Genomic DNA, 24,811 nt, shown 5'->3' on the forward strand with positions numbered 1-24,811 from the left:
ATACCTTGATAGTGCAGATGGGAGCAGGGTCCAGGCACCATACTCAGCTGCCAGGTAGCAAGAGTGAGGGCCCTAGCCCACTAGCCCCACATACCCTGGGGCGCAGAAAAACAAACAAACAAACAAACAAACCACACAGTGTTAAAAACAAAACAAACAAACAAACAAAAACAGCTAGAATATATAGAGAGGTACTAACTCCAAAACCATGCCAAATGGAGGGGGAACTGTTGGAACTCTCTCTGGTTTGGGAGAGCTGGTAGGCATCACGGTTTATGTTCCACCTTGACAGTATGGACAGGAGTATGGTCTGGGCACTCTAGCTGGCCTCCCACCTCCGTGAGCCCAGGCCCTGAGACCACACCAGCTCCAGCTGTCCCACCAAGGCAGCCCCTGTTGGCAGACACAGGGATACATTCAGCACTCACTCCAGCCATTACATCAAGGTGACCCAGTTGCAGAGCACTGTGAACCACTCCAGGCCTACACCACTTTAGATCCAGATCCAGACAGCTTGCTAGGGCTCCCCCAGCATAGAGTGCCCTAGGACCTCTTGGTTCACACCTACTTTGGCTCCAGATGCCTCACCAATGTGTCCCCTGCACTGAGCATCCTTGGACACCCCATCTTGGAAATACTTCTGCTTCAGCTATCCCACCAGGCTCCCACTAAACTGAGAACCCAGGGACCATTTTCGTCCATACTTACCTCAACTTTGGCAGTCCTCTCAGGATACTTTTTACACAGAGATCCTAGAGACTGTCCCATCTCATGCCCACATCAGCTCTGGCCATGGAACCAGGGCAGCCCCAGCACAGAGTGCCTTGGGACACCAGCCCATGTCAATCACAACTCTGGCAGTTAGCCAAAGTCTAAAAGGCATACATCATCTTCATAAGGGACAACTACACATGGCGCTTTAACATCTGACTTATATCAATGCATATATAATCCAGACAGAAACTCAAAAAGGAAACAGTGTCTCTGAATGATACATTAAACCAGATGGACTTAACAGATATGTACAGATCATTCCATCCCCTAAAGCAGAATACACATTCTTTTCAAGTGCACATAGAACATTCTCCAAACAGATTACATGTTAGGCCACATAAAAAGTCTCAATAAATTTAAGAAAATTAAAGTCACATCACCCACCTTTTCCAGCCACAATGAAGTGAAACAAGAAATCAATCAGAAGAAAAAAAATTGGAAAAAACACAAACAACATAATACTGAACAACATAATACTGAAGCTAAACAACATAATACTGAACAACCAAGAGGTCAACAAAGAAACCAGGAAGAAATAAAAAGAATACATAGGAAAATCCCTTTTACGAAGATGGCGCCGAAAGCTAAGAAGGAAGCCCCTGCCCCTCCCAAAGCCGAAGCCAAAGCAAAGGCTTTGAAGGCCAAGAAAGCGGTGCTGAAAGGCGTCCACAGTCACCAAAAAAAAGAAGATCCGCACATCACCTACGTTCCGACGACCCAAGACTCTGCATCTCCGAAGGGAGCCCAAATACCCTCGAAAAAGTGCCCCCGGGAGAAACAAGCTTGATCACTATGCCATAATCAAGTTCCCCCTGACTACTGAGTCAGCCATAAAGAAAAGAGAAGACAACAACACACTTGTGTTCATTCTGGATGTCAAGGCCAACAAGCACCAGATCAAACAGGCTGTGAAGAAGCTCTAGGACACTCAGGTAGCCAAGGTCAACACTTTAATCAGGCCTGATGGAGTGAAGAAGGCATACATTCGACTGTCCCCTGACATGATTCTTTGGATGTTGCCAATAAAATTGGGATCATCTAAACTGAGTCCAGCTGGCTAAATCTAAATACAGTTTTTTCATGATTAAAAAAAAAAAAAAGAATACATAGAAACAAATGAAAATAAAATTACAATGGTCCAAAATCTTTGGAATTTAGCAAAAGCAGTTCAAAGAGTGATATTTATAATAATAGAGGTCTTCCGCAAAGAATGAGAAAAATTTCATATAAGTGACATAATCTGAAGGAACTAGAAGGAAAAAAAAAAGCCCAAGAACAGTAGAAGGAAGGGAATAATAAAGATCAGAGCAGAAATGAATGAAACAGAAATGAATGAGTGAATGAATGATCAATAAAACTAAGTGCTGGTTCTTTGAACAGATAAACAAAACAAACATTTAGCCAGACCCATTAAGGGGGGAAAAAAAGAGTTCAAATAAATAAAATCAGAAATAAATGAGAAGTAACAACTGACACCACTAGAAATATAAAGGATTTTAAGAGAATACAGGGAAACTTACACACCACAAAACTAAACAAATTAGAAAAAAATGGAAAAATTACTAGAAACACACAATCTTCCAAACTATATCAGGAAGAAATAGAAAATCTGAACAGACCAATTATTAGTAATGGAATTGATGTGGTCATCAAAAAACTACCAACAAATAGAAATCTAAGACCAGATGGATCCACAGGTGAATTCTATACCACACACTTAGAGAAGAATCACTAACAATTTCTACTCAAACTGTTCCAAAAACTGGAAGAAGGAAAGCTTCCAAATACATTCTATGAGGTCAGCATCACCCTCACACAAAACCACAGATGCAAAAATCCTCAACAAAATATTGGCAAAACACATTCAACAATACATTTAAAAACTCATTCACCATAATCAAATAGGATTTATTCCAGAAATCCAAGGATGATTTAATATTTATAAATCAATTAACATGATTCACCACATCACCAGAATGAAGGTTAAAAATAATATGATCATCTCAGTAGATGCAGAAAAAGCATTAGACAAAATTCAACATCTAGTGATGATTAAAAATTGGATTTAGAGGGAACACATGTCAACATAATGAAAGCCATATGTAAAACACACACAGCTAATCTCATACTTATTGGTGAGAAGCTGAGAAATTTTTCTCTCTAATCAGAAACAAGACAAGGATGTCCACTCTTACCATCTTTTATTTACATAGTATTAGAAGTCCTAGCCACAGCAATTAGACAACCAAAAGAACTAAAAGACATCCACGTTTGGGGCACCTGGGTGGCTCGGTGGGTTAAGCCTCTGCCTTCAGCTCAGGTCATGATCCCAGGGTCCTGGGATCAAGCCCTAAACTGGGCTCTCTGCTCAGCAGGGAGCCTGCTTCCTCCTCTCTCCCTGCCTGCCTCTCTGCCTGCTTGTGATCTCTGTCTGTCAAATAAATAAATAAAATCTAAGAAAATAAAATAAAATAAAAATAAAACATCCATGTTGATAAGAAAAAGTTGAACTAATTGTAGATGACATGATACTATTCATACAAAACTCTAAAGACTACACAAAAAATCTACTAGAAATAATAAATGAAATCAGTAAAGTTGAAGGACACAAATACACAGATATCAGCTGCATTTCTATATACTAACAACAAAGTAAAAGATAGCGAAATTAAGAAACTTACGAAAACAATTCCATTTAGAATTGCACCAAAAAGAATAAATTACCTTGAATAAACCCAACCAAGAAGGTGAAAGATCTATACTCTGAAAATATAAATTACTGAAGAAAGCAACTGAAGATCACATAAAAACAAAATAAAAAGATATACCATTCTCACAGATTGGAGGGATTACTATTGTTAGGATATCGATACTAACCAAACCGATCTTACAGTTCAATGTAATCAAATACCAACAGAATTTTTCACAGAAATAGAATAATCCTAATATTTGTATGAAACCACAAAGGACCTTGAATAACCAAAGTGATCCTGAAAAAGAAGAACAAAACTGCAGACATCACAATTCCAGATTTCAAGATATACACAGCTGTAATAATCAAAACAGTATGCCACTGGCACAAAAACAGTCACATTAATCAACAGAACAGATCAGAGAGCCCAGAAATAAAACCATGCTTAGATGGCCAATTAGTCTGTAATAGAGGAGGAAACAACAGGAAAAAGACAGTCTTTAAATAAATGATGCTGAAAAAAAATGGACAGCTCCATGTATGAAGAAACTGGACTTTCTTACATCACATACAAAAATAAACTGCAAATGGGGTTGCATGTCTGGCTCAGTCAGTAGAGCATGCAACACTTGATCTCAGGGTTGTGAGTTACAGCCCGACATTGGGTGTGAATATTATTTAAAAATAAAATCTTAAAATAAATAAAATAAACTCAAATCAATTAAAGACCTAAAATATGAGATGTGAAAACATGAAACACCTAGAAGAAACATAGGCAATTGTTTCCTGGACATCAGCCATTCAAACATTTTTCTGGATATGTTTCCTTAAGTAAGAGAAACAAAAGCAAAAATGAACTACTGGGACTATATAAAATAAACAGTTTTTGCACAGCAAAAGAAACTATCAACAAAATGAAAATGTAGCTTACTTAATGGTAGAAGATTTTCATAAATAATATATCCAATAAGAGGTTAATATCCACACTATACAAAGAACTTAAACAGCTCAACACCAAAAAACTCCCCCAAATAATCCAATTTAAAAAGAGGACTTGACATTTTTTCAAAGGAAACATACAGATGGGCATCAGACAGGGGGAAACAATGTCCAACATCATTAATCATCATGAAAATGCAAATCAAAACCACACTGAGATGGTTTGGCTACAATCTGCCAGAATGGCTACAATCGAAAAGACAAGAAATACCAAGTGTTGGTGAGGATGTGGAGGAAAAGGAACCCTTATGCATGTTGGTGGGAATAAAAGTTGGTGCAGCCACTGTGGAAAACAGTATGGAGGTCTCTCAAAATATTAAAAATAGAAGTTTATACCTGAAACTACTGTAACAGTATGTTATCTGTGCTAAAAATAAGATAAAATTAATAAAATAAAATAATAAAATAAGAGAAATACCTTGTGATCCAGTAATTCCACTATTGGGTATTTAACCAAAGAAAAGAAAAACATTAATTCAAAGAGATATATGCAACCCTATGTTTACTGCAGCATTGTTTACCATATCCATGATATGGAAGCAAGCCGGTATTTGTCAATAGATGCATGAAGAAAGATGTGTCCCACCCCCCACACAGGACTATTACTCATACATAAAAAAGAATGGGATATTGCTATTTGTGACATCATAGACAGACCTGGAACATATTATGGTAAATGAAATAGGTCAGACAAAGAAAATCAAAGACCGGGGGGAGGTGGGATTGGGAGAGGGGGAGGGGGCTATGGACACTGGGGAGGGGAGGCGAACCATAAGAGACTATGGACTCTGAAAAACAACCTGAGGGTTTTGAAGGGTCAGGGGTGGGAGGTTGGGGGAACAGGTGGTGGGTAATGGGGAGGGCACGTTTTGCATGGAGCACTGGGTGTTGTGCAAAAACAATGAATACTGTTATGCTGAAAAAAATAAATAAAATGGGATAAAAAAAGAAAAAAAAGGAAAAAAAAAGAAAATCAAAGACCATATAATTTCATTTATATGTGGAATCTAAAAAAACAAAACAAATGAATACACAAACACAAAGCAGAAACAGACCCAGAAATACAGAGAACTGATGACTACCAGAGGGGAGGGGTGTGGGGGAAGGACAAAATGGGGAAAGGGCAGGGGGAGATACAGTCTTTCAGTTTTAGAATGAATATGTTATTGGAATAAGGAACAGTCAATGGTATTATAATAGCACTGTATGTTGATGGACCATGACTGATGGTAGCTATAGTTGTGGTGAGCATAGCATAACATACAGAGTTGCTAAATCACAAAGCTGTATACCTGAAACAAATGTAACATTGTATATCAACTATATTTGTTGTTATGTTAAGACAGCACAGAACTATATTTGGATTTCCTCTAATGGCAAAAAGGCACAAAATACAGTAATATTACAAACATCTTTCTGTTAAATTTGGACATTCCCACCAGCAGCAGCAAGTTATATATGGAAAATACAGTATATTTTGTTTTCTAAATAAATAGCCATTTAAAATATCAAATTGATCAAATTTAGGAAATTTCAAAAAATTATACCATTTCAAAAACTTTAGCAAGGAAGTTACATGTGTTATAACAAAATCTTATATGTATAATAACATACACTTATTTTAGGCTTTTTAAAATTTTTTTAAAAATATTTTATTTATTCATGAGAGACAGAGAAAGGCAGAGGGAGAAATTCTATGCAGGGAGCCTGATGAGGGAGGGACTTGATCCCAGGACTCAGGGACCATGACCTGAGCCAAATGCAGACACTTAACCATCTGAGCCACCCAGGTGCCCTATTTTAGGCTTCTCATTAAAAAATAAAAACAACTGGGGCGCCTGGGTGGCTCAGTGGGTTAAAGCCTCTGCCTTCGGCTCGGGTCATGATCCCAGGGTCCTGGGATTGAGCCCCACATCGGGCTCTCTGCTCAGCGGGGAGCCTGCTTCCTCCTCTCTCTCTCTGCCTGCCTCTCTGACTAGTTGCGATCTCTGTCTATCAAATAAATAAATAAAATCTTTTAAAAAAATAAATAAATAAAAACAACTATATGTCAAAAATCTAGCTGGGAATAAGCTGCCTATATTTTTCAATATGAATAAATAAAGACATTTAACATGTATATCCTACAGAGCATGACAAATTAAATTTTTATGATTTAAACCATAGACGTGTGTTAATAATCATTACAATATCCAGCAAAAGTGGCCATCATTTCCCTTCCAAGCCCTTCTCTGTATTTGAATAAATAATTCTATTATAAAATTATTTCCTTGGCTCATAGGTTATACATCTTAGAGAATTAGGTATTCACATAGTAAATCTTTATCATCGTAATTATCCCTAATCCATAATACAGATTTCCGAGAAATTCAACGTTTAAAAACATGCTATGTATATACAATATACAATTATCTATATATGTGTATAATCCAGATTATCATTTGTATTGAGTCTTGCCATTGTGCAACCACTCTCTAAAATCAGAAAAATAAAACAAAATCCTGACTTTGATGTGGAACACTGACCACAATCTAGGACGCTGATACTGTTATAAAAGATGAACCTAGGGGCGCCTGGGTGCTTCAGTGGGTTAAAGCCTCTGCCTTTGGCTCAGGTCATGATCCCAGGGTGCAGGGAGCCTGCTTCCTCCTCTCTCTCTGCCTCCCTCTCTACCTACTTGTGATCTCTAGCTCTGTCAAATAAATGAATAAAATCTTTAAAAAAAAAAAAAAAAGATGAACCTAAAAAGGGCACTTAACCTCTTCAAATCCCACTATCCTTATTAGGAAAATAAGTATTCTCTTATTTGAGTTAGTGACTGTTAGAGTATTTCAGAGAAACACAAAGGAATCATAGTAAAACATAATGCTTCCTTTCAGCAATAAACACTGAAGTTGCATTATTTGCAACTGCCAGATATACTCTGATGCCTCCTGTCAACTATCAACCTTGCTTTGTAACACCCCAGAATACAGTACAGTAATTACAATGGTTCTTGCACATTTTTCTAAAAGCAATGACAATACCTCCTTTAATTTTTTTTAAATTCACTTTCAATGTAATCAAATAAATACATTTTAATAGTAAAATGGTCAAATTATTTAATAACATGTGAGAAAATCTGAACACATTTCCTCATGAAAGAAAATTATTAAACTGAAACATGTTCATTGATATATATATTCTGCCCACGTTCCTTTAAAAAAAAGAGTGAGAGAGAATGGTTTCTAAGGAAGCAGCACTGAACTGTCTCACTGATGTTAAAAAACAATCATGAAATTGTACCATTTTGAGGTAAGTAGGCTTTTTTGGTCTGTACTGACAGTTTCTGTTACATTGCTTTTAAGGAAAAAAGTGCCTTTCTTTATGGACTTAGTCCAATTCATAATACAAGTTTTTTTTTTCTTTGCATCTTAGTCAAAATATTGTTAATTAAATTCCTTCTTCTTCTTTAAAGTGATATTGACCATTCACATTGATAAGAATCTTTACCAGGTTAGTGCCTTATTGTAGGTGATGGAGTGTCTTACCTTATCTACATTTAAAGATTTCAAATATAAAATAAGACCATAAAAAGAAAGAGATAAGAATAGAAATAAACTATAGAAAACTGTTAGAGAAACAAAAAAGTTTTCTATCTTAGGATAAAAGGATGCATTGAAGGGCAAAGTCAACAAGGACACATACAATGTTTTCATATAAATAAATAGATTTATAATTTTATTTTAACACCATGGTTTAAACCCAGCACTTGATCATTCATATTGTATTACATAATGACTTGAATAATTTAAGAAATTTTATAACATAAATCTGAATGTTACTACAATTACAATTATTTCATTGCCTGTTTGCAAAATATAGAGAACTCCATAAAACCTGCTTTCTTCTCCTTAGCCTGTGACTCTTCTCTTGCCTGTGCACCCTGCCCACAACACTGACCCACTTCTGGGCTGCACACACCCTTGTAATACACTACAATATTCAAGAGTGCCTGGTTGCCACCCAGCCATTTAATAATTAAAGGGAGCTATTACAGAAAGGCAACAAATAGGGACATACAGAAATCACGCAGCGATGCCAAGTCCAGGAGACAAGTGTTCTTTCATGATTCAGCTCAAGAAACTTCCTTTCATAGGAGGCCAGTCAGTAGCCAATACACTTTCTTTACATGTTTAGAGATATAAATATACTTTCTTGACTTTCTGTAGTTGGAAGAAGACTCTTCATTACATATTTCATTTGAAGACATACCGCTTTCATCTTTTGATCTCAATACAAGAAAAACAGACCAAATTTAGTTCTTCAGAAGGAACTGTCCCCCTCAGATAGGAGAAACTAGTACTGTCTTCAAACTTACCTAATGTGCACAGAATATGTGGCGAAATTAAATGAAGACTATTACCACAGAGACAAAGGAGATGGATGACAAGGTTGAACAAAAAATGTGCACTGCCAAGTGGAATGTTACATTCAGAAATAGCTTGCATATAGAGATAATTTTTAAATAAGTCTTTTTTTGTTGTCAGAATACAATAACAAAAACGTGGGAATATTTGAGTTCAACCTTCATCTATCATTTTTTTGTGCAATTGTGTACAAATTGTGTGCAAATTGTGTACAAATTGTGCAGAAAGTGTGAAATATTTGGAATGGAAACATTTCTGTATTACATACTCTGAGAAATAGCTAACATATGGAATGATGGAAAGTTGATTTTATTTAATATTAAATATGTCACAGATTGGTGATACATTGCTTATGGTCAAACAATTTCACCTAGGTTGAAATATGTACTGGTTTAAATAAACCTTCAGTGCATGTAGGATTCCACAGGGCCTTGAAAAGAAGAAAACAAAAGTAAATAAACGAATGACATCAAATCAATGAAATGAAATGAAATTTCATATGAAGATTTAAAACATATAAAACACTTAAAAAACACAGACCAAGAACTTTTAAATTTGTGATTTTCTAAGTCAAAATTCCTATTAAAACTTATTGATATTTATTAGTAATGCTTACAGGTTTCCAATTAAATACATTTTATATGAGGTAAAAGAGGGAAGATTAATTGGAAAAATGTTATGATTTCCTTGGGTTTCGTGAGTTAAAAAAAAAGTTTTACAACAACTTTTTCTTTTATGTATCTCTCAACTGAAATGAGTTAAAGAAAACTAGGTAATTAAGTAATAGGTAAATCTCACATGTTTCTCCTGATATATTTCTAAAGCATAGTCACCACCCAAAGTCCTAAACACAAAACTCCAACCATTTCAAGTGCAGCAATTACTAGTTTTAACTTCTATGCTTTATTATAGTTTTAAGGGATGGAAATTAAAACATCTCATAATCGTTCACCTTCAAAAAAGAAAAAAATAACTTATTGTGCAGATAATATGTATAAAAAATAATCCAAGAAATGTAGAATACACCTGCCCCTAAGGAATATAGAATTTAGTTAGATATAAATGAATATAAAAAAGATAAGCCATGCTGTAAGATCGATATATGACAATATAGGTTAGATGAGAATTTATATTAACAACTACAAGACAGTAAGTTATACAGCGTTGATAATTGCTGACATAATTCTACAGAAAGAGAAATCACCCCTGACGAGGGAGCAGAAGGCTAGCTGAAGACAAAGCATAAACTGACACCCTGCAACTCCCCCTACACCACTCTTGGGTGGGACATGTGTGACCTTCTTCCAGGAATCTCCCAACTAACTGTTAATACCTTGCTAGATGGAAAAACAACCTTAACTTGACAATGGCAAGGCCTCCAGTATTGTGTAATTCAGTCGTCTTTAACAGACGGAAGTTCTTTTGAAGCTTCCCTTTTCCTTATTTCCCTCAAGTCAAGAGTATAAAATCACCACTCCTCAAGATGCCAGTGCAGCAGCTCTTTCTGCCCACGGGGATAAGCCACCATATTGCACCAAAGACAACCCAAGAATTCTTTCTTGGTCATCCGCTCTGGACTTCACCCCACCAAACCTATGCTATATTTTAAAACCCCATCAACCCCTGGCTGGGTAGTTAAATTAAGGGTATGAAATTGGAGCAAGGCTGGAAAAGAGATATATTACAGGGGAAGGGGTATTCCAGATAAAATGGTTAAAAACAGAACTCTAAACAACAGAGGCAAGAAATAACAATTTGCGTCGGCAGAGTTTATATGTAATAAAATGTTTATGTTTGCAACATAAACAGGAAACAGTGTAATTTCAGCAGCTTTGGGTGCTGGCTTGAGAAAGGGGAATTTCATCTTTTAAGTCTTAGTGAGTCATTAAGAGAGAGTTTTAAAGTAGAAATATAACACAATGTAAGGGGTGTGTGTGTGTGGCTTTTGTTTTGCAGATTTATTTGTGATGTTATATACACTAGAATGTGTAGAGCATGTAAGTAGGAAGACAAGAAGAAAACCAAACTGAGGAAGTGTCAGACCAGCAAGCAGCATTGGAAGTCTGACTATTTTTCAAATTCTGATTCCCCCCTGTCAAGATGCTTGTTTCAGTCTGGTGAACAGCTGACCTTCACTCAGATTATAGCTCATAGACAACACATTCAGAAAGAAAGGTCTTCCCTGATGAGTCTTTTCCAAACATAAACTCTCCTCTTCACTTGATTCATTGCCTAATCCTGTCTTTGCTTATTTACATCATGACCTTCATCACTGTGTGAAATTCTCTTATTTCTATAATTTCTAACGTATTGTCTATCTTATCACTAGAATATGAGATTTATGAAGAAATTTAACAGGCCCCCAAATGGAGTCACATTTCTGAAGTTCCACTAGAATTTAATAGCTAACCCAATTTCACCTCTCTGGACAGTGGAATTTTCAAAAGATCACTCTGGAATGTCCTGATCAGATCACTCTGGAATGTCCTGATCTGCATTAGTGAGGTAGTCTGCAAGATAAGACCCCATTCTATTCCCCTAAAGGAAGGTGACCTTGCCCAATACATTCTTTCTTTTCTTTAGCTAAAACTTCCTTGTCCACCACTTTCGGTTCCTCCTATAAAAGCCTTCTAGGGGCGCCTGGGTGGCTCAGTGGGTTGAGCCGCTGCCTTCGGCTGGGTCGTGGTCTCAGGGTCCTGGGATCGAGTCCCGCGTGGGGCTCTCTGCTCAGCGGCGAGCCTGCTTCCCTCTCTCTCTCTCTCTCTGCCTGCCTCTCTGTCTACTTGTGATCTCTCTCTGTTAAATAAATAAATAAAATCTTTAAAAAAAAAAAAGCCTTCTACTATTAGTACAGCTCATCAGAATTCCATTCTCTTTGGTAGATGGGATACTGCTTGATTAATGAATTACTGAATAAAGCCAATTAGATCTTCAGATTTACTATACTGAATTTTGTTTTTTAACATTTGTCCATCTCCTGGTCACTGCTACAATCTCAGTGCCTGGGATACCGCTTTTTATTTTTTATTTTTTTAATAACAGTATAAATGATAAAGAGTGAAGTAACTTGAAATGAAGTATCACAGGACTGTAAGTACATGTTGAACACAGAAGTAGATCTTTATCTGCCATCCAAACATGTTTAAAAAAGAAAAAAAATTTGCAGAATCACTAAGACTAACAAACATTTTAGAACTTGTTCCCCAAATGCTAGTTGAATGAATGTGAAAAGACAGAGCGAATATACAGTTATATTTTCGTGTTTTATAAACCTGGAATTCTGTTTTCCAGTGTATTTTAAGCCTCCTAACATTCACATTTTTAATAAAATTCTAACCTAGATTTACCTTCCAATTTCTAAAAAAGTTAGTAAAATGAAAGGAAAAATATTTTAATAGGTTGAACATGTTCAGAGACATAAATGTTGCTAAAATATATGATACTAACATTTCGCTTGCCATTAAAGTTTACAATATTGTTGTTCTCATCACGTGGCGAGGACAAAAAGCCCTAGTTCTTCTCTGTCATTTTTTGCCACTAGAAAATGGAGAGGACTGCAAGGAAATACAAAAGCTCAACTAATGAGGATAAATGTTTCCCCATGACTACACTGTAAGAAGAAAAGGAACTTGAAAGATACAATTCTTTTTTATGATTAACTACCCTGGAGATAATTGTAAATTAAGACAATCATTTACAAAACAGATTACCATCTTAGGTTTTAAAATACAATGAATTCAATATGCTTTCAAATTTGAGGAAAAAACCCTCCAATATTCAGTATTTTTTAATAATTATATTTAAGAACAAAGTATCTTACTGCTTTGTTTCCTCAAAAATTCCAATTTATTGAAATTTTGATTTTTCAAAATTCCCCTTGATAAGAAATTGTTCCATGTGAAACTGCTGTTCCTTAAAAGGAAAAAAAGAATTAAAAAGAAATGTAGGGGTGCCTGGGTGGCTCAGTGGATTAAGCCGTTGCCTTCGGCTCAGGTCATGATCTCAGGGTCCTGGGATCGAGCCCCGCATCGGGCTCTCTGCTCCGCAGGGAGCCTGCTTCCTCCTCTATCTCTGCCTGCCTCTCTGCCTACTTGTGATCTCTGCCTGTCAAATAAATAAATAAAATCTTCAAAAAAAAAAAAAAGAAATGTAAAAAATTTTTAAAATGTTCCTATGATAGAATGATATCGAGTACTTAAATTAGTAAAAAACATTAATTTATGAAACTCCTTCAGGCCCCTGGGCCAACTTAGTCATATTTAAAACTTCAGCATATACCCTTAGTTCATATGATTAACTTACCACTCTTTGTATATCAATAGATCATGCATTCTTTCCTAGAAAGAGCAGAGCACTTCTGCAAAATAGAAACCAGACCCCTTTGCACAACCTCTGAGCACTGAGATAACCTCTATACAAGGCACCATTGAGTCTTCACATAATTGAGAAATACTACAGATCATCACATCCCCTTCACTGATTAATGGCCCTAAATCCTTTTAAAAATTCCTGGCCCAGGCAGAAACCTTGAAGTTGGCCCTTCCCTTTCGATAAGAGTGTAACTTCTCCCCAGATGGTCAGCCTCCTAAATAAAGCTCATATTCCTCTCCAATCACACTTTTGAGTTTTGGCCTTTCCAGAGATGATGCTGAACTTGGGTTTTGATGACAAATTTTGGTGAGCCAGCATCCCTGTGGCAGAATCCCTAGGAATCCCAAGGCAGAGTGGTTTGCTGTGGCAGTGCCAGGGCTCATCTGTCATTGGGTGGATGAAGTTGTTGGCCACAGCAGCATGCCAGGGTTTACTAGTTTGTTTGTGGAGCTAGTACCCTGGATGACATGGATTAGCAGCTCAGGGCTAGTTGGCCTTGGAAGGAAGCCAGAGGGAAAGGGCCCATAGCTTCTGAGATTATTTCTGTCTTGGGGAAACTCTGGGCTGATTCCCAACTGCAGCTAACTGCCAGTTTTGCTTTTTGGTTTGACTGAAGAGAAAAGGAGCATTTGGGACAAGCTGATGAGCTTCTGGACTAGGTAAGTCCATTGGAGTACACACTGTTGCAAGTTTCTCATTTGTGAAGCACCGTGTGCTTTTGTTTCGTTGCCTATGCTTTTCCCATTAGGAAGGCACGGCTTTGGAGAGAAACTAAAAGGGATTTAATAACCATGAGTTTATTTGGATTTTGAACAAATCTGTTTTGGTATATATGTGTGGGTTGTATTGTCCTAAATTTGTGTATAATGGGAATTTCTCACCAAAGAGCCCACTGGGCTGAATTCTCAGTAAGTGGAAGGAATACAGCCAGAAATCCATGATTAAAAGATGATTTTTATTGTAACACCACCTTGCCATGTATGTTAAGCTTAGAGGAATGACGGCCACCAAATGGCTCTCTCGGTTTTTTATCTCCAATTTGGTTGTCTCTAGATAGGGGGTTTTGCTGCCTTAGCTTATCTAGGAAGCCATTTGGTTCTGTGAGTGAAGCCCCCACCTTTTGGGGAGGAACAAATGCTATCATTTAGTCATAGTTTTGTTTCTCCTGTCATCTTTCTGAACTTTTGCCCAGGAAGATGGGAGAGACTCCTACCATTTCTAAAGAAAGTCTATTAAGACCATAGTTTTGATAAATGGCACAGAGAGCTAAAAAGCAATCAGAAAGAAAACAAAAACAAAAAACTGGTTTTACAGAGAGAGGCAAAGCCAAGGGAATATTAGTCCAAATTCTGAATCTGCCTCCAGCCTTTCAGGCAACATTCTCGGCCTCTGCCTCCACCTCCTCTGGCTTCTGCACCACCATGGAAGTGACTCACATGGCTGGCTCCTATACCATCCTTAACGCCTCAGGTGCCATTGACTTCTGTTTCCCCTACCCTCATTATCGAGGAACAAAGAGCCCCCCAAACTACAACCTTATGAGGTTCAAATTGGAGTACCTCCAAAATCAAAATGAAGGGATCCAGGGGCTTCCCTGGGCTTAAACCACCCACTTCAGATTTTGCCACAGGTAAAAATTCCCAGTGCAGAACAAATTGATTGACTTTTTAGTCAACACAGGTACAACATATTTGATATTAAGGCTAATTCAAAGTTACTGGTTTAATTAAAAGAGACAGGTTACTGAGGTTATCAACACTGAATATGGTACAGCTAATCAGCTTTGTTGTACCTGTATTTATTAAATTCATGTTGTATCTGGTGTAGCTTGTCAACAAAGAGAGGACTTAAAATTATGGTTAATTTTCCCTGTCTCATACAGTTTTCTTGGATAATTGTTAAGAACAAGTAGGCTGAATAAGGCTTATAGTTTTCAAAATCTTTAAACCTGAAACATCAAAGTTTTCCTAAACTAAATGATAAATTTGGTTAAGTTCAGTAGATAACGAAGTCTTTTCCAAATAAGAATAATAAAACACTCATTACTGAATGTAGGTTTGTCTGGTTTGGGCTTCTTATTCCAGAGAAACAGGATACTTGGGTCTATCACTAAACATGCTTTATTAGTGCAGGTTGTACTCCGGGGGAAAAAAAGACAGCAACCATATTTCTAAAAATCTGAAAGTCTGAAAATGTATTCATAAATTTCTAGTCTAAAGAATTCTGCTATAACAGTTCACAATTGGTTACTGCTTAGCTTTCACTGGAGACTAAAGTTCCTAAGAGTTAAAATTCTGATAAATGTAACTGAGATTGCTAGAAATGATAAGGTAAGCAACACTATAGGCAAGAAAAGTAAGATGTGTTTTTGGTAAGATGTAAGGAATGGGAATACATTTTTGTTCAGGGGGAAATAATAAAGTAATTTTGTCCTAAAATGAGACTGATTATTTAGAGAGAATAGGCTTAAGACACAATCTGAATGTAAAAAGAAAGTCATAAAAAGTTTGTGAAAGGAAATATTTGGAAAAAAATTTTAAGTGTGTTCAGGACTAGGATTGGAATTAATGAGTTTTAAAGTACACTAGTATAAGATTGAAATTCTGCTTTTCTTTTTGTTAAAAAGGAAATCTTCTTGGACTGTTGGTCTACTCTTGATAAGAAATTATAAACAAAGATTGTTTTCTTTCCTTTATCTGCCCAGAAAACCCAAATTCTAAGTTTTTTTCTTTATCATGTCTTTGATTACTTAAGAGAACTGAAACTTCTCAATATTAAAGGAACTGACTTTTGTTAGCAACTATATAATCTTCTGCAGAATCTTACAACCACCTTAGTTAATCAGATAATATTGAATTTTAAAATGATCTGTAATCTTTTTTAGGCATGTACTTTATAACTTTCTGAGGTTTTCAACAAACTTTCCAAGATTTGAATTCTAAATAATTAAATTTTTCTGACAAATTAGGCTTGCTAAGTTGGTATGTTAAGTTACCTGGGAAGCGTTGTCAAACAAATGATGGTTAAGTCCTAGGTTATACTGTATGGCTAAATGCTATAACTGTTCCAGAAAATACAAAAATTCCTAAAGTTTTAATATGTCCTCATGTAAGGTCATCACTTGACATTCTAATTATTGAAATGTTGCATGTCACAAAACTAACTGAATTTGTCAACTGCATTAAATGAACTCTCATCAGATCCTTAACCATGTCCATTTTTAATCTTTTGTCATTTATAGTTATTGTTCTGGTGCTCTTGAAGAATGTGTTTTGTCTTCAAGGAGATTAATGAAAAAGGACTTTCAAAAAATATACATTTCTGGTATCTTCGAGATCATAAAACTAAACTGGGTAAGAATTTCCAGAACCTAAGGAAAAGCTGCACTCAAACAGAACAAAATTAGTAACTTGGAATTAAATGAACTGAGGAAGATGATTACAGCTTTTATGACTTGTTTGAAGCATTAGTGGTTCTTTAATGTTTGTTCTTCTAGATTAAGGAAACTTTCTCTTAAGATATCTATGGTTTACAGAATATATTTTATTTTCTCCCTACCTGAGCTCTCCAGAAATCAGAAACTCCCCATGAAGTACTCTTTCTTTCATGGCAATTATAATTACTTACATAAGTTCAATAAGATTCTTATTGAATTCTTATTATAGGACACCATTGGAAACATTGGTTATATTACCAAGGCTTTGACTGTAATGTCACATTTGAGAGAGACAAACACAGACTCAGATATGACCAGACAGCTTTAAGGAACAAAGGCTGACTTTATGGAGCCAACCTGGAGTGTACTATATCCATGGAGTTAGCTACAGACTTGTGGAAATGGCAGATGATTCCAGTTTCCTCATGAATGGGTAGAGGATGCACTTGGCGATGCCTATATCCCCAAACAAGTCTTCTCCCACTTGCCAGTGATTCCTCATAATTAGGATATTGTTAAATCTAGACATTAGGAAAAGAGGGCTTCTTGATATATTTTCCCCCCTTGGCATATTTGTCCCAGTAGCCACCTCTATTTTAGCCAAGAATTTAACCAAACCCAGCATGCAGCAATCTATAGATCTGAAAAGTGGTCTGCCAAAACTGAAGAGCCCTAGATGTTTGACAGCAGATCAAAGAGGGACATGTGTTTTCAGTAAGACAAAATGTTGCATATTCACATTACTCAAAAAATGTATTTGAAGCCATAGAAGATTTAAATAACCAAATCACTGCTACAGATGCCCTAGTTCTAGATCCTTTTGGCAGCTAGCTAACTTCAATTCCTTCCGAATGGAAATATATCCTATTAAGCATTACTATATTTGTTACTTTCTTTCCCCTTGGTTGTTGTTTGACTTTTTGTATCTGTCAAGGAGGAAACTGCACTAGTCATACTGGCTTAGAGATGCCCTTACTATTTCCTTAGTGGAAACACCAGAAACAAGATTCTCCCACACTGTGAAAATTTTCCACTCCAAAATCCCTAAATTATCCCTCATCAGCAGGGAGAAGCTACAGAAGAAGGACCTTTGCTTCTAATCCCATAGATATGAAATGATAAAACTGACAGTGAGGAACAGAAGCCACCTTGGCCCCTCTGGCAAACCTAGTAGTCTTTCAACTTTAACAAACACCCTTAGTTTGTGTGATTGATTAACAAATCTTTCTTTGTATGTCTATAGATCACGAATTTTTTTGTAGAAAGAACAGAACACTTCACATCATGAAACAGAAACCAGGCCACCTTGCACATGTGCCAGGCACAAAGGAACCAGACCCCTTTCTATAGTCCCTGAGCAGTGAGATAATGTATATAGCTGACATCATGTGTCTGCACAGAATCAAGAAATATTATAGACCACTGCATCTCCTTTTACTGATTAACTGCCCTAAATGCCTTTAAATTCCTAGGCAGGCAGAAATCTTGGAGCTGGACTTTGGACAAGAGATCACTTTCTCCCCAGCTGGCCAGCCTTCTGAATAAAGCTCATATTCCTTTCCAATCAACACTCTTTTTGAGTTTTGGCCTTTCCAGCCACAACAGTAAGCTGAACTTGGGTTTCAGTAACTAGAGTAGGGTAACGTCCATTATATTTGAAATGCCAAAATATATATGTTTATGTACATGTGGTATATTGATAGGTAATATAGAGAATTTATAGATAATGGCTCAGTGTTCATGTATTTATTTTAACATACTAGAAAATCAAAATGGAGGAAAGTTTTTAAAAGAGTAGAAAATACGTATACTCACACCAACTAATTTTTGTATATTTTTGTGATTCACATTAAGTTCCTTATAGGTTCATATTTCTTACAGCTAATGATGAGTCATAACTGATGCTCCCTCAAAGAAGAAAAGGTAATCCTTTCAGACTCAGAGTTTGTAGCAACTTTCCCATAAGTTCAAAAAGACTCTTAAGAGGCACTTTTGGGACAATACTGAATGTTTTTTGTACTGTAAAAGGTTGAAAAACACTATTTCCAATTCTATATTAGTCTTTTCTTAAGCTTAAAAAATTGAACAATTTATCAGTTTTTAGGTTATACTTTATAATGCAAGAAAATACTGAACCTGTTTAGAGTATTTTTCTTTCTGAAAATTATTCTTAATATCAGACTGTATCTTAAGTAAATTTTCCTTTAATTTTATGGATTAAATCCAAATCCATAATGAATTTATAAGCACAGAATTCATAAAATCATGACAAATCTGAAGTAATTCTGATATGTAAGAAAACCATGACTTTTAAGTACACTGAATTGTAAATTACACTCTTTTGTATAAATTGTCTCCACAGTGATTCAGCTTTATACATTTAAAATTCCAATTACCATTTTAACAATGTAGCATCACATGAGAACAATTCCTGGTACTCTTACCTCACAGAGCATAAGGTTAATGTCACATGTGGCTCTCTTTTAGGAAACTTTCTGTAATGCAATAATATCCTGAAAATTCCTATGCTTTGCTTCTTTGGTACAAAGTCAAACATTTATGGAACTGTTTTCTTTAGTTCTCTGCACTATAATTTTTTTTTAATTTATGTCTTTATTTTGAAAACTAATAATCTAATAGTTTAATACCTTTTCTCTCTGAAATCATTACCTAGTTCTTTCACTACAAGAAAATAAAAGCTAGTGAAAAGGAGAATTTTCAACCCCAAAATATGCCTCTTTGGCTTAAGGATTATCTTGACCTGGTTATTTTTAATAAACTACAAACATAGGAAGCGTTCTTGAAAGTGAAGTAAAAGTTACCCTTTGTTAGAGACATTTACTTTTATAGGCAAAATCTCCATTTGTAAGGGTGTGTCCCTCTCTATACTACAAAGAGGAAGATGACCAAATGTCTGGAAACTCAGCAGTGGAGAAGGCACAGACCTAAACCTGCATAACAACTTTACCCTTGTTTTTACTGTGTTCTTCCTGTAATCTCTTATAACCTCCCATGAGCCCCAACATCCTTCTTTTGTCTTTAGCTGGGGATGGTATGTAAGGTGGTGGCCTGGGCATTTGGGGAAATTAATCCATTTTCCTGGGTATCTCACATGTATACGGGAATTGTGTTATAAAACTTGTTTTCCTCCCATTAATCTTTTACTATAGGGGTGGTATCAGGCAAGAACCTGGGAGGTTAGAGGAGAAATTATTTTTCCTCTACAATTTGGTGACCCCTATAGGGATCTGTTGAGGCACCATACTTGATCTGGAGTCTGCAGATAGGATCCTGGAAAAATGGCAGAAGTTGGCAAAGGGTAAGAATTCTCACAAGTCAGCTCTCCCAGGTATCTGTCTCTCTCTCTGTAGTGCCTGGTCAAGAGAGGAAGATTAAAAATTCTTACCCCTTCTTTTTCTAATTTGGATTAAAAGGAGAAAATATTTGTATGAACTAGTTCCTTGCATATAGCGTCTTTGGTAAAGATTCTTGTTATGAATAATCTTGATTTCTATTGATCCTCATTTCTTCCAGAGATGGCCATTGTTTTTGCTTGTTTGTTTTTGGTGTCTGTCTTTGTGTCATTTGTCATAAAAAGAACACAGCCTAGATGAGATTTTCCTTTTGTCTTGTTCTAGGTCGTAAGATTTTTTGGCTTCGTGACCGGTGAGAACATTTTTTGGTCTTTGTCAGCTGGAAAATGAATGTGTCCACAGGCATCTGGCATACAACCCAAGAGGCTATGGATCCCAGAAGCAGTATTCTCTTTGTCCAACTATGCCAGCTCTTAGGAGAGTTTGTCATAAAGGATCCTGGTCCATAGTGGCCTTTGTAGTCTCAACCTTCATTGTCTCATTCGTTCTAGAAAAGTCCCATTCCAGTATCATCATCTTGGTGTCACAGATTTAGAGAGTCTATGACTGGAGGCATCCCACATTCTCATTCTTACCACCTATGACAATAACACAAGTCTTTGCTTTCCAAGGCTAACTTTGAAAGTAAACTCTCTGGATCTCTTAAGAGCTTCATCTTTGCATCTTCCTTTGGGATGCCTCTTGAAATCATTGTTAAACCATAAAAAGCCTTTATTGGTTTGAGCTGCTATGGAGATTAATATAAGATCTACTTGTCAATGATCAAATGATGGATACTCTGAACTAAAAACAAGCAAAGAACACACCAAAAAAACTTCTGTATTTGAAAAAAAAAATTAGAAAGTTCTTTTTCTACCAAATTGTCTTATTGGTTCCTATGGAAAAAACAAATTGAAAGGAAGACAAAAGAAGTATAATGGTTTGTATTATGGACTCCCTTCATTGATTTGTTTTTGTTTTTGTTTTTTAACCTGTGCTTTCATGATATTACCAAATTTAGAGAACAGAAAAATCAAAGGACATTCACAACACTGCCTGGTGACTGAGATTCTTCCTTCCTGTGACTATACTATATTTCTCAGACAAGCTGAAGGAATGTCACCCTGCCCATTTCAAGGACATGTCAGTGGGCTGTAAGTAGAAAGGAAATTTAATTTTTCTTTTGCCTTTGTTTCCCACATCACTCTGACTAGAAAGCAAAGTTTATGTTTTACCAAAACAATTTCTGTACTTTATTTGTCTTTATCAGATCTTTGCTTAAGAAAACTGAATCTTCTTAGTATTAAAAAGAGCTAAGCTTTGCTCACAACTATGTATCCTTCTGTATTTACCTTTAAAAATGTTTGTCACTTTGGTTAAATATTGTTTCATAATGATCCATGATCCTATTTAGTCATTCACCCAAACTTTTTTATATTTTTGACAAATTTCCCCAAATCAAATTCTAAATGAAGTCCTCTTGACCTTTGAGATATTTTAGAAGGTCCTTGGAACATGTTAAAGAATCATTCTTTTTGGAAAAAGAGATCTTAAGCTAGTCTTATTTATACTATGTTAAGTTACATAGGAAGCATTGCCAAATTAATGATCCTAAACCTTCCTAGCTTCTATCTGAATGGATATATGTTGTTAATATTAGTGTTCTTGAAGTTCTATAAAATGTCTAGAAATTTGGTATGTTCTGGTATAAAGTTTTCATTTGTAATTACAGTTATTATCTTGAAAAGCATGTCATGGGAATAACCACATTTCTTCGTCAATTATGTTGCCATGAACTCTCATCAGAACTTAACCCATAGCTATTTTTAAGTGTTTCTGTCATTTACAGATAATTATTGTTTTATTCTAATGCTTTTACAAACGTGCTTAATTCTTAAGAATTAAGAATCCTCAATCCTTTTGAAGAAAAGGACTCTGACAGGGGTGCCTGGATGGCTCAGTTGGTTAAGCATCTGCCTTTGGCTCAGGTCATGATCCTGGAGTCCTGGGATGGAGCCCCATGTCTGAGGGGAGTCTGCTTCTCTCTCCGCCCTTCCTCCTGCTAGTGCTCTAACAAAAAAATAAAATCTTAAAAAAAAAAAAAAGAAGACTAGAAAAGAGAAGGACTCTAACAGGTACTCTAGAATATAGATTTCTGATCATTTCAAGACCATAAAACTGAACTGGGTAGAACCAACAGAAAACCAAGCAGAACGAGAATAACTTGGAGCTGAATAAACTCATGAAACTTAAAATACTTATGACTTTGTTTGAAACATTGTGATTCTTTAATGTTTTGCTTTTTCTAGATTTAGGGAAAATTTTATCTTTTCCATTAAGCTAAGTATGAATTACAGCAATTTGGTAAAGTATGCTTTTGTGAACAAAGATGAAACAATTACTCTTTCTCCCTATCTGATCCCTCTAGAATTTGAAACTCTTAGTGATTATTCTTACTTTCATGGCAATGTATTTATAGGCATAATTTTAAGCAGAATCTGTTCTAAGAATGTGCTTCTATGACTGGACACATCAGTTATATTAGTAGAGCTTTGACTGGAATGTCATATTTGAGAATATGCATAGAATTAAACATAACCAGACAGCTTCAAGCAACTAAGTTTCACTTTATAGAGCCAATAAAACTCCTTGGAAAAGGAGGTTGGTACCTTGCTTACAGGGATCCCAGCAGTCTTACCAAAAACCTTAGGTTATCTTTGGGACCTCAAGAAGTGAGAAATTAACCAAATTAACCAAAGTCTCTAAGTACTGCACGCAAGGTCTGATGGTAAGTCTTTGGTTTGGCTTCATAACCTCAAGGCAGGCTTTTTAAAAGTTCAATCTAAAATTCCCTACAAAAGTTCCAGCAAAGCAGACCTAAAAAGAACTAATATATTCAATCACTATTCTTCCCACACTTATGTAAATCATCAAGTCAAGTTTAGTAGGACTAAACTTATTTTGCAAACAAGTTAGTCCTACTGTGATTATCTTTGGCAAAAATGAGGGTGATTATTAGAGAAAATTATGTTTCAGTAGTACACCTTTGTGGATATTAGAGGATGGCCTGGTTTACTGTCTTAGGAATTTTGTTTTCTACCTGTAAACTGGACTGGATCCTGAATTCTAACAGTTTCCTCAAATATCTCACTATAACTCTTCAAACTATTTTCCAGTTTTCCCCCACCATTCTAACGTGAAATGACTGAGAAGAAAAACTGCCCTTCTCCCAAAGCTGTGCAAACTGAATGTAAACAACTTAAGAGAAATCACCACAACAGCTCAAATAGACAACCTCTGTCCCTGCTGATACGTCAGCCACTCAAAGTTCACCAACACCTGACAACATCACAGACACTCAAACTTTGAAAGATGATTTGAACCGGACATATAGTAATCTCCATCGGCTGCCCTGGTCTCACACACTGGGTTTTAGTGTGTGCTACCTGTTAAACCTGGTTAATCTTTTTTATAGAAATGCGTCTTATTAAATACCTGACTGCTAGCACAATACAGGACTAACTTTCGGAGCCCATCTACAAGACCACCTCCTAAAATGAGACAGAGCAGTTTAATTGAAGTGACCTATTCTCAGGACCCAGACGTGGGTTCAGTGGAATCATGGAACAATCTATCAACTCAGGTTCTAGACTGTAAAACTTCTTGGGGAAGTTTCAAGGTGAAATTGAAGGGAAGTACAATATGCTTTGGTATAACTTGAACTGGTAATTCTTAAGAGGCTGCAGACACAAGGATAGCTCTCAAGTAGAAGCAGAAGTTAGTTACCCTTTTGTAGAGGTCATTTATACTTATAAGGGAAATCCCCATTTGAGAGGGTGTCTCTCTTTCTGTGCTAGGAAAAGATGACCCAAATCTCTAGAAACTCTAATCAAGAGAGAAGGCATAGACTTAAATTTGCATAATATCTTCACTCTTATTCACTGTGTTCTTCTTGATAATCTTCCACAGCTGGCCTCTCCAACCCCCAACATCTTTCTTTCATCTCTACCTGGAGATGGTATTTAAGGTGATGACATGGGCCATTTCAGAAGTCAGCTTAGTTTTCCTAGGTATCTCCTGCATATATAGGAGGTATACATATTACTGAACTTCTGTTTTTCTTCTGTTAATCTCTCTTTTATCACAGAGGTGTCAGTCAGGAAATTAGAAGGATGGAGGAAAAATTACTCCCTCCCCCCATCTCCAGCTTCCCCCAACCCCAACATACACACTAGGTATTCTCAAGTCCCAAAGCATGAGTCAAGTGCTTGAGAAGCTTTCTGATGGAGCAAGACCATTATGACGGCTAATGATCTTTACAGATATTATTCTTTTGTGCTGCTAAATCAAGTACAAGTAGGAGGGTTGTCAGAGAATAGTAAATCACACAAGAAAACTAAAGGAAAAAATAAATTAAATCTGATAGCCTAATGACACAAAGTCTCAACTGTATGAAAAAACAGAGTAGCCATCAGGTGCTATAGTGAAAAAAACACCCCAAAACCCAACACTGTCATACCTATGGAATGGCAAAATCTGTCATTACTGTTTCAGTTTAGAATACATAGTTATATGATTTCCGCATATTGAAAAAGTAATGTTTCTAGATAATCAAAGTGATTTTTACTTTTAAAAGAAAATACCTTAATATTAATTTATCGTAATAAAAGTTAGGTAACAAATAGTTATAGAAATATGATTTGATATTAAAATGCAAATAACCATTTTAAACACTGTATTAGTGTACAGGATTTCTGTAAATTATTATATATACACA

The 24,811-nt window shown here is 36.1% G+C and overlaps 1 protein-coding gene across 3 annotated transcripts in view; it reads right to left on the reverse strand.

The window, feature by feature from the left end:
- CCSER1 (coiled-coil serine rich protein 1) overlaps positions 1-24,811 on the reverse strand; it is an 877,572-nt gene that overhangs the window by 93,461 nt on the left and 759,300 nt on the right. For 2 of the 3 annotated variants that reach the window (XM_045997841.1, XM_045997843.1), the window contains one exon: positions 8,205-9,304. The exons of the other annotated variant lie outside the window; for it this stretch is intronic. In XM_045997841.1, the coding sequence (XP_045853797.1) occupies positions 9,245-9,304 (60 nt within the window). In that variant the 3' untranslated portion in view covers positions 8,205-9,244. Of the gene's footprint in view, positions 1-8,204; positions 9,305-24,811 lie in introns of those variants that run through there. 3 annotated transcript variants of the gene reach the window in all.

The sequence above is a fragment of the Meles meles genome, chromosome 2 (genome assembly GCF_922984935.1).
Source record: "Meles meles chromosome 2, mMelMel3.1 paternal haplotype, whole genome shotgun sequence".
NCBI classification, from domain to species: domain Eukaryota; kingdom Metazoa; phylum Chordata; class Mammalia; order Carnivora; family Mustelidae; genus Meles; species Meles meles.